The sequence below is a fragment of the Abrus precatorius genome, unplaced genomic scaffold, assembly GCF_003935025.1.
Source record: "Abrus precatorius isolate BTA unplaced genomic scaffold, Abrus_2018 Scaffold3, whole genome shotgun sequence".
NCBI lineage: Eukaryota > Viridiplantae > Streptophyta > Magnoliopsida > Fabales > Fabaceae > Abrus > Abrus precatorius.
In genome coordinates, this window is record NW_020874373.1 from 5,366,485 (window position 1) to 5,376,922 (window position 10,438).

The 10,438-nt window shown below is 33.4% G+C and overlaps 2 protein-coding genes across 2 annotated transcripts; one reads left to right on the forward strand and one right to left on the reverse strand.

Annotated features, from left to right (window-relative positions):
* Positions 1-1,805: 1,805 nt before the first annotated feature.
* On the reverse strand, positions 1,806-5,937 carry LOC113863641 (chloroplast stem-loop binding protein of 41 kDa b, chloroplastic). The gene is made up of 10 exons (XM_027497286.1): positions 5,433-5,937; positions 4,968-5,102; positions 4,799-4,885; positions 4,589-4,679; positions 4,390-4,444; positions 3,760-3,820; positions 3,071-3,292; positions 2,677-2,793; positions 2,454-2,543; positions 1,806-2,215 (listed from the first exon to the last, which is right to left on the reverse strand). The coding sequence occupies exons 1-10, from the start codon at positions 5,532-5,534 to the stop codon at positions 2,039-2,041; spliced, it is 1,137 nt and encodes a 378-aa protein (XP_027353087.1). The 5' UTR covers positions 5,535-5,937; the 3' UTR covers positions 1,806-2,038.
* A 330-nt stretch (positions 5,938-6,267) lies between these two features.
* LOC113861083 (Golgi apparatus membrane protein-like protein ECHIDNA) lies at positions 6,268-8,978 on the forward strand. The gene is made up of 6 exons (XM_027493693.1): positions 6,268-6,282; positions 6,881-6,949; positions 7,040-7,243; positions 7,360-7,419; positions 7,796-7,922; positions 8,890-8,978. Exons 1-6 carry the CDS (start codon positions 6,268-6,270, stop codon positions 8,976-8,978), a joined length of 564 nt encoding a protein of 187 aa, XP_027349494.1.
* The last annotated feature ends 1,460 nt before the right edge of the window (positions 8,979-10,438 follow it).

Here is a 10,438-nt window from a genome sequence, read left to right on the forward strand (position 1 = left end):
ATTGTAAGGTTATGTTGGAGCAGCAGAATAACTAAAATTGGCTTCATGAAGACTAATTCTGGTTTTAAAGATTTGACTGGAAAGAATGCAAAAGAATTTGACTAGCCGGAAATATTCCTCTGAGAATATTCCCTTGTCTTTTTCATTTTTAATTACTTTAACTATTTATTTGATCTTTCCCGGCAAAATAAAGCAGTGAACAGTATATATTTCGACAAGTTTCAGGGAATTTTCTTCTTTAATTTCCCTTCTTTTGGGGGCTTTATGGCCCCCCTCGTATCTTTCTATGATATAGGAGTGATTGAGGGAAATTAAAGCAAGATTTATTTTTTCTCCTTATAATTTTTGGTCATGATCCGTCATGTAAAACTGAATTCAAAATTTAAATGTTAAAAATCTAAACAATTGAAATCAATTTTACGTGTCATAACTTTTATATGTAAACAGCTCGTGAGCTAAATATGTAAGTATGGATACATACTAATATGTCCTTTAAAATGGATTATTAGTCTACCCCAGTAAATGTTTCATTGAGAAGTTTATGATTTTAATTACTTACTACTAGATGTTGAAGAGACTATAGTAGTTTTTTCCTTTTATCTTTTATCCATTAATAAAAATTATGAACGTATTAATACTAGTAGCATGTGATGTGACACTAACAGTTACCACGAGAGAAAAATTATCTGTGAGATATTCATTCATAATTAATTACTTATTATTATTAAAAAAATTTACTTATATTAAATGAAATAAAATATTTCACATTTCATCAGGTTGGAGGAGTGTATATTTTAAGAAATGGGTTCTTCGAGGTGGCAAAGATGACAGAGTAGTGACTAGTGATGTACATTTCTACTTCGATGTTAAAAGAATTTTTTTGGTACCTCTTAAAAGCATATATTCTATATGTATATGGTAATATCTACTCAACGTTAAAGTCAATATTTGATAAATACGAGTTGGTTGTAAGATTTAAATGAAACGAATGAGTTATCTGTAGGATTGTGGATCATTAAGGGCCACGATGAACAAATGGATGAGTTTCTGAATGATGAGGGCAAGTACAGTGACTACAGAACACGAGTCTAGGCTATCACCTTCCTAGTTAGGCCTGAGCCCAATGATTCATAACATACATATGTTAACGTGTGGAGAGAAGAAAGAAAGTATCAACTTAAATATATTTTTTATTGTTATATTTTGATGAAATTTTATTTTAGCTTTAGCTTCTTTGGATAAAAAAGCTTTTTTTTTATTGTAAATTGCTAGTTTTAGTTTCTTTTATTGATATTGTTTTATGAAACAATTATTATATAATAAATTTTAAATTAATTTCATCATATTTTAACTAGGACCTAAATATATTTGAGTCAAAATAGTGTTATGATCTAATGACGTTTTGCCACATCACGTAATATATTTAACACCTCATTTATTATTAAAATCATCGAGAAAAGGACAATATATACAGAAAAAATTTCTGTAGAAAAAATAAAATTAAACTAAAAATTGCTGCTGATGGCAGCTGATATAAAATAAGTGAAATATGATTTTTGACACGAATAAATCTATGGAATATTATCGCTGACTTGGGCATCCCTTTCATAATCCAGTTGAGATAATTTTAGAAGGAAAGGTTTGTGCATTAAACTTGCTCTGAGAGACATCTAGCACGAGTGCAAGTTTGAATCCATTTTCCACCACCATAATAAATTGAAGACAAAATAATAATTCTTTATCTCTTTTTCTAACCTGTATTCAAAGGCATATAATAGAAAACTTGTATAGAATAATTTTTTATGAAAAATTATAAGATATCATAAAATTTAATGCACCTGTTACAATACTTAATAAAAAGTTTAACGATTGTTATTTTCTTATTATATGTTCTTAGATACATGTGAGAAATACCGTTTATTTATTATTCAATTGATGAACAAAAAGCTAGCTGATGAATATTTCACAATTTTATGTTGTAGCAAACTTGGAACATTTTTTAATTTATATGTGAAATACTTAATTTTGAAAGAAGAGTTTATACACTAACAAGACTCTTGCCAAGAATTATGTCATCTGTTGAAAAATCAGCCTCTTTCCGGTATGTTCCTCTACCAAAGTCCAGGTTATACGAGTCTGCAAGACCTTCTACAAGGTCAAATTCAGGTTCAAGACCAAGCACGCTCTTTGCTTTCTCAACTGATGCAAAGAAATGCTGCACAATAAAGAAAATGAAATATGAATGTAATTTCTCATCATTTCGCCAATGGAAAAAGACCATTCATTTTCTTTTTGTTGATTTTATGCGGGGAAGGGCTGTCTCAAACAATATCACCTATGGTTCAATATATCATTAGACTATGAACTATGTCAATTTTTAATAATCTATAAAAGTTACTAACACTTGCCCCCTCCCCTTTTCTTATTGTATCAGATTTGTGTGGTTGTTTCACCTGATCACGGAATGGAAATGGTTTCTTTTTCCCAAAATCAAACTCTTTGGGGTTGTAGTGAATGATTTCTGGCTCTGGGAACCCACCAGCCTGACATGCCAAAACAAACAAAAAATTTATATAGTAAAATACCTGTCTCAAAGGAAAAATGTATGACATTACGAAGGGATTTTTCTGCTTCACTCTCTGTGTCCTCAAATATGACATGGCATGAACAACTTACCTTTGCACATGCTCTTGCTAATCCATCAAACGTGACATACTTATCTCCCGCGATGTTGAATACTTGCTTGCTGGCCTTGTCATTACCAAGAACCTGAACAAATGCTCTTGCCAAATCCTGTCATAATTGAACCATACTTTAGTCAAAATGACAAAATTCCATAAATTACTATCTTTCATAGGAGATATTTTATTTAATCTACAAAAGTATTATAGTTGGAAAGCATTTAAAGTTTCTTTGAGTAAGTAACAGCATAAAGAAAAGGTAGCTTGAATAAAATTTTTCTGCTTCTAAATCCTCAAATTGCAAATGGAACATAGTAGACATGATACAAAACTCTAGTAGCAAAATGAATATGATCAGCTAAAGAACAGTAATACTGCAAATTTTATACCTTAACATGACCAAGTTGGGTTATCTGTATTCCTGAGCCAGGGATAGGAATTGGGCGACCAGCTTTCAATCTGTGAAAGAACCACTCTTCGACCGGGTTGTAGTTCAAAGGTCCATAGATGTAGACTGGCCTTATAGAAGTCCAATTAACATCCCTTGACTGCAGCAAGCTCTCTGTCTCAAGCTTTCCCTTGTGCCTGCTCTTCGGATCCACTGCATCAATCTATCACAATGAAGCAGGAAGTTAAGAGAAAAATGAAATTAATTATATTGGAAAGTGAGAAAAGTTTTATTAAGGACATAATACCACTTTATATTGAAAAGTGAGAATTTTATTTTAAAAAAGTCTGAACAGTTCCCCCTTCAGTGCAACAAACTAAAGGCTTAAATAAGACAGTCCAATCACAATATCATGTTTAATGACTTAAATCCATGCTATTGATGCCCCGAGGGATTCCCCCCCTGGTGCAGTTATGGGTGCAATATATTTAACTAAGATCTTGCCACAGAAGAACTACACAACAAAGAAAAATCTTTTGCATGCACCATATTAGTAATTAAAAGAATTATATAAACAGCATAATTCTGTAAAGCAAAATGATATGAATGAATACAGGCCCCAAACTATTGTATCATCATAACAAGTTTCTGAAATTATAGGAAGATAGACGTAATAAAATGTAAACTGACCTCAGCGTGAGGTAATAGATCAGATTTGAGATAGACACCAGCAGAAGAGCAGTAAATAAACCTGACATTTGGAAAATTATAAACAAATTAAAATTTTATAATTTATGCATTTCTGAAGCTAAGATGAATGACATTTGAGCTTATAGCAATCTTCCCCTTTTAAATGAAAGATTCAACAATTGTCATACAGATTCTGACTAATCTAGTAATCTTACCCTCGCTACCATTAACTATTATTCCTCTTAGGCTTACTTTGAAAACCAAAAAAGTGATTTTCACATTGATCTTTATCTGTAAGTCTGAAGTATGAGTCATCAAATTAATAGTAAATTCCAAAATGAAGGGCATAACAAAACATTTGATAGTTTCTTCTAGACTTTAAACATTATTTTGATGAGCCAAGAATTGGAAAATTCTATAAATTATCCCTGTTTAAAACGATTTTCTGCATAGAATATTAAATATAAAGAATGAGAACTGTGGTGATTCTTTTTTAAAGTCTAATCAAATTCATTCTCGTTTCTTAAACTCGGTTAATTAAATAACTCATTATTGCATTGATCAATGACAATGCTCTTTTATAGCTGATTAGACTTTTAAAGTACGTCAAAGACAGATTAGGCAGCTTACTGTTGTAGATTAGGCAGAGCATCCAATATGGGCTCAACTTCATTTGCCTCTCGTCCTGAAACAGTAGCAAAAACCTTATTTGAATCTGAAGAGAGATATATATAAAAAACCATGATTTGAACCTGAAGAGTAACATATATTATAAAATTGTAGGTGAACAATGAGCACAAAAGGGGTCAAAAGGTAGGAATCTGCACACCATTTATGTCATAAACAACATCAAACCCCTCTGCTGAGAGACTGGATTTTACAAATTCAAAGTCCTGCCGGTCTCCTTTCAAATGCAAGATCTGGGAAATAAAACATGCTAAAGAATAAATGCTCTAGGTATGAGAGTAACAAAGATGACAAGTATCACATCATGCCTTACAGGCATGTTAGTCCAATGTTACATTTACAATTACCATACCTTGGAAGAAAAATCAGCATAATCACTATCTGCTTCACCTGGCAATTGTTGAGTAATAGGCGCTTTACCTCTTGTAAATAAAGTCACCTGCCATGCAAAATCATAAGTTAAGGTTCACATTACTTAAGGCTACCAAATGACCTGTTAACGTGAAATAGATAAGTCAAACCTGGTGACCCTCTTTGACAAGGAGCCTAGACAAAAACACTCCAATAAACCTGGTGCCTCCCATTATGAGGATTTTCTTGGTGCTTGATGCCGAGACATAAAAAGACCCTTTTGGCTGCCATATTTTTCTTTTCAACTGCACCCAAAATAAGAAGGTTGAGAGCTAGGGACCAATAGATGCTTTATGTATTTATAACTTTGGATGTATAAATTCTTGAAGTTGTTAACTCTAAGTTTGTGGAAAGTATATAATTCATTCAATTAACCAGGACCAATACTAGAAGTGATATAATACAGAATACCATGTCACAACCTGCTGCTTAATGCACACGCACATGTTAAGGGAGCTAACTCTAGAAACACCAACGTGGGATTGAATTTGAAATTGAGTGAGAGATAGTAATTCTATGAAATCATAGTCATGATATGATGATGACAAAAAACAGAAGGAGATAAAGAGAAGGACCTGAATTTGAGTTTGAAGTCTGGTTCCACTGAAATCAGAAAGAGAGGAAGCTAAGGGAGAGAAAGATAGTTGGTTCTGTTGGAGTGCCACCATCCTTGCCATGCTTGTTTGTGAGGTGAGTGCGACTTCAAACAGTGTTGCTGTGTGTGTGACTGTGTGTAGTCCAATAAGTATGGGGCTGAAATTTGAACTGTGTTTCCCTCACCCAACTAACTGCCCACCTCTTCTTTGGTTATATGATAAGACTATGACCCACCTTCATCTTTTCATCCACAACCTCTCATTTCCCTTCCTCTTCTACATTCATTTTTTTTTTATATCATTTATAAGATAAAATTGCACCACTTATACAATTCCTCACCTCTTTTCATGTCATGTGAGCGTGCCGATGCAAGATAAATTATAGTTTGTGATTCCTAGCTAAGATAACAATACGACACACAAAACAATGGCCAAGAAAAGACCGAACATAATTTAGAGCAATGGCCTCATTTGACTTCGTTGTCCTGAGAAAGGAAAACAGAGGCCCTTTTATATGATCTCGAGATTAATAGGAATCGGGCTAGCCGTGAGTGGCCCAATAGCAATATGGCAAACGTACAAAAAGAGAAGTGAAGGGAATTTAAGAAAAACAAATATTTATTTGAAAACAAATTTTTTTTTTTAAAACAAGTTAATAAAAATAAGCAATTTTTTTTTTAAAAAAAGCTTATTTAGAAAAAAAATAAAAATATGTAGGATTTGTTAGTTATGGCACTATCTTTGTCTTTCTTTTTGTAGTTACTAGTGTGTTGTTATTTTGTGAATAATCTTTCCCAAGATCTCAGTCATAGCTATGGATATCGGTCAGGTATGTGAACGTACAATCTATCAATTTATCTAGTTTCTCTGCGTTCTATTTCTCCTTTAGGTTAAACGCATGTGCATCATTATTTGGATGATTATATGATATGGTTTACTTGTTTCAATTTCTTTGTTCATCCACAGCTGCTTTTGTCAATGAGATTTTTTTTTCCATTAATGTTTAAGAATAATAAAATTAAACTGAGCCCAGCCTAATGAAATTATGTGCCCCAGACATATATTTTTGTGTGAATTCCATCTAATGTGCACCTAAAGTGGCAAGTCATTTGATTTCAACTTTTGTCCGCTGAAAATATGATGAAGCAGGAAAAAAATGATTTATATATTTAGAGAACATCTTCTTACACTAGTATAAGTCTAAAAATTCTTACACTTAATCTGGTGTTGTTAGATTTAAGTTAAATAAAAAAGAATTTTTAGACTTACACTTGTGTAAGAAAATTCTGACTTTTTATATATATATATATTCTTTCTATAATTTATTTTCAAATAAGATTGAGTTCCTTCTTTGGCTTTTAATTTGGTTGGAATTAATGCTTGTATTATTGTTCCTTTTCTTAAGATGATTAATTCATCAATTTGTACTCGACTTGCAGCCTGCAGATGAAAACTACAGTAATCCAAACACTTGCCTTTTTCATGTTCTCTTCAAGGTTCTGTTTATTTTATTGCACTGTGTTTGGATATCTTTTCATAGACACCATATTCTTTGTTCTCAAAAGTATATGTTTTATGTCTGGCAGGCTGCGGCTTTGGCATTTTACATTCTCTCTGCCATCTTTATAGATAACTTTGTCATTATTTTTGTGGTGACTGTCCTTCTGGCCGCACTTGATTTTTGGGTGGTCAAGAATGTGAGTGGGAGAATTTTAGTTGGTTTGAGGTGGTGGAATGAAATAAATGATCTGGGTGAGAGTGTTTGGAGATTTGAATGTCTTGATCAAGAGGTAGGAACTAACTGTTTTAATCAGTTGCAACTTGCATGTTCTGATGAGTTGCATGAGATTGTATTCCAGATGCTTTAAAGATACTTGCATCTTACATATGTTTGTTTTTCCTTCAGTCATTGGCCCGGATTAACAAGAAAGATTCATGGCTTTTCTGGTGGACGCTTTATCTTACAGTAAGAAAACATTTATCTGTTTAGAACATATGCTGATATCCGTGTTTTTTTTTTATATCCTTTGGTAAAATGGTAATTTGTTGGGAAATTGAACAAGAAGGTAGTACATTGAATAATCTGTCCAGGTCAGGCTTACTTAAATGGTTCATATGTTGTTTTGATGTAAATACTAAATAGGGATTGCTTTTCAAAATAGAGTGAACAACTATCTTAAATGTTGGATCTGGATGGCAAATAGTTCTTTGTGAGTTGGCAATTGGCATTTGAGTTTTGCAACTACTCATAGTGAATGAGTATCCTTCCTCATCCCCAAGAAAATAAAGCATAATTATGTGCTCTGGTAGGTAATCGGCATTTTTTGTGTATTCTTTTATAGGCAATTGCATGGATTCTGCTGGCTATATTCTCACTCATAAGGCTTGAAGCTGATTACCTCCTAGTTGTTGGAGTTTGTTTGACCCTCAGTATTGCAAATATTGTTGGTTTTACCAAATGCGAAAAAGGTATGCTAGTTCATTGATGTAATCAAAGTGTATCTTCTAATATTCCAAAGCATATTGGTTTAAGGTGAGGCCAATTGCTGGAAATAATGAGACACTGAAATTTTCAATTCCAAGTGAAGACTTTCTCATGCTACATTATATGTCATTTGGAAGAGTTGATATTGTGGCAACTTATATAATAGCACATGTTTAGATTTCATTGTTTACAACAAGTCACATGGCAATTTATGACTTTTCCAATCAATTTATGGGGTAGTGCACTGGACACCACTAGGCTTTAACATGACTTCTTTCACTCACTTAATCATTATTTTCTATGATCGGGTTACTATATCTAGCTCAAAAGTAGTGTAGATGTCACTATACCTGTGTAAGATTTTATGATTATTGATGATTTTTAAACTGCATTCTTGTGTACGTTGCAACAAAATACAATCCATTCATTGGACTATTTTCAACAGGGTCTTTTCATAAAAATCATTAGTATACCTACTAACCTATACCCCAAATCAAAGATACTTTTGTTATCATCAATCGTTAAAATAGTAGAAAGAGTGGTACACTTGTATTGATAGTGGTTAAAGAACAAGGTAAAATTATTTTGGCTTGAACATGTAAGTGGTGTGTGTGAAAATAGAAAGCTAAAAGGAATAACTCCTTGAAATAATACCTCAAATAATGTTTTTTATGGGGATGAACTGTGGGTTCTGTGTTTATTTTCATTTATTGTATTAATGTTTTCTGCACTGCATGCCAGGAATACATATTTCATTTCAATTGATGTGGTCATGTGGATATGCATGGAACATACATGCCTTAGTAGTTCCTGTTAACCTAGCTTCACCTCGCATCTTGAGACACTTGAACTCTATCTGTTTTCTACATAAATGTTCCTTTTCGTCCAGCAATGCTTTATATGTTAAATTGACAAACTGGCACTGGATAACATTGCTTAGTTATCTTTCAGATGCTAAGAAGAAGATTCAACAATTTGCCTCTCGGACAATTGTCTCACGGGTCTCATCTACATTACAGTCAGCATTCAGTGTTGTCTGAGTTGCTCACTATCAAACAAGTAAATGCAAGCAGAACAATGATTATTATAAATAGTAAGATTTGGTGGTGCTGGTTTCTACATGATTATTATTTTGGCCAACATTGGATTTTCTGACTTCCTACTTGCATTGAGTTACAAGACATCACATGCAAAATTTTGTACCTTAGTAACGGCATGAGTAAGACAATGGTTGCCAAATTACATGGTAAAATAATTATTCATTTTCGAGTGTAAATCGTGTTTTTTTTTTTGCTTTGGATGTTTAAGAAGTTACATTATTCTGCACCGAGTTTACTATTCTACATATGTTTATAATAATGATTCGTTGAAATTGGCGATTGATATGAATGATGTTATATTTAACAACTAAGCATTTGTTTGGCAAATTGATGAACACAACTTCTGAGAGAAGATCCGATATCTGGATCAATTGGCGTATGAGTTATATACATACTGTTGGGGAAAACCAAACACAAGAACACACTTATCTAAAGTAAGTAGCGGAAACAATTCCCCAAACTTGCAAGAACCTGTGAGGAGCAACAACAATAACAAATGGCAGCAACAAATACAAGGACACAGAGAATTATTTACGTGGGAAAACCCTCTCAATATGAGAATTAAAAACCCACGGGCTCAAACCAGTCAATCAAGCTCTACTATAATCGAATAAGGAGTATAAGAGTGTTCAATCAAGTGCACAAATTCGTGCAAACAGCCAGCCAAAATCAACAGAGCAATAAAGCCTACAATGAAGGATCAAAGAAAGAATATCTCATAAAATAGGACTACTGTTCAGATACAATTTCTCTCACCCAAAACTTCCAATCGACGATCCCAGCGGTCAGAATGAAGAAATATACGTCTGGGAACTACTGTCAAAGTTTCAGCTCAATCCAACGGTTAACTAAGGGGAAATAACGATTTCTCAGCAGCTGGTCTGTGCAGAGTCACCAAAAATAGGGCTTCTGTGCGAAGACAATATCTCCAACTTCAGACCTAACCATCCGAACGGTTAGAACGAAGAGCACCGTGTTATAAACCTGCTGTAAAATTTTCAGCCCGATCCAACGGTGAACGAATCGGATATCAAAGAAATAGAGTAACTAGTTTGGAGCTTCTTTTCTTCCCTCACTTCCCTTCTCTCTTTTTGATGCCTCTCACCGAAAATACTTACACTAGGCTGCGAAAAAAATGGACTTCCCTCACCCACTCCACTGACTTCTCACTCCTCTCAATTAAGTGTAGAAAATGACCTTGAAAATTTAGACTTTTTCGACACATCGTTGGGAGTCCCACACATACGTATATAACTAATACATGCATATGTGTATATGTGTGTATACTTCATGGAATCGGAATTACGATGGAATATAAACACAGCCTAATTCATTTACCAAAATATATATAAAACTAAATTAAACACGATTGCCTTAAATTGCTTGACTTGATGCAGAAC

What these genes read in the sequence shown, in the direction of transcription:
- LOC113863641 (XM_027497286.1), bottom strand. Translation starts at nt 5,534, where the DNA reads ATGGCAAGGATGGTGGCACTCCAACAGAACCAACTATCTTTCTCTCCC. An exon ending in ATGCTGATTTTTCTTCCAAG is followed by an intron (nt 4,680 to 4,798) that starts GTATGGTAATTG and finishes TTTATTTCCCAG; the next exon opens with ATCTTGCATTTGAAAGGAGA. An exon ending in CCCAACTTGGTCATGTTAAG is followed by an intron (nt 2,794 to 3,070) that starts GTATAAAATTTG and finishes CAATTATGACAG; the next exon opens with GATTTGGCAAGAGCATTTGT.
- LOC113861083 (XM_027493693.1), top strand. An exon ending in TTGAATGTCTTGATCAAGAG is followed by an intron (nt 7,244 to 7,359) that starts GTAGGAACTAAC and finishes TTTTTCCTTCAG; the next exon opens with TCATTGGCCCGGATTAACAA. An exon ending in TTTTACCAAATGCGAAAAAG is followed by an intron (nt 7,923 to 8,889) that starts GTATGCTAGTTC and finishes GTTATCTTTCAG; the next exon opens with ATGCTAAGAAGAAGATTCAA.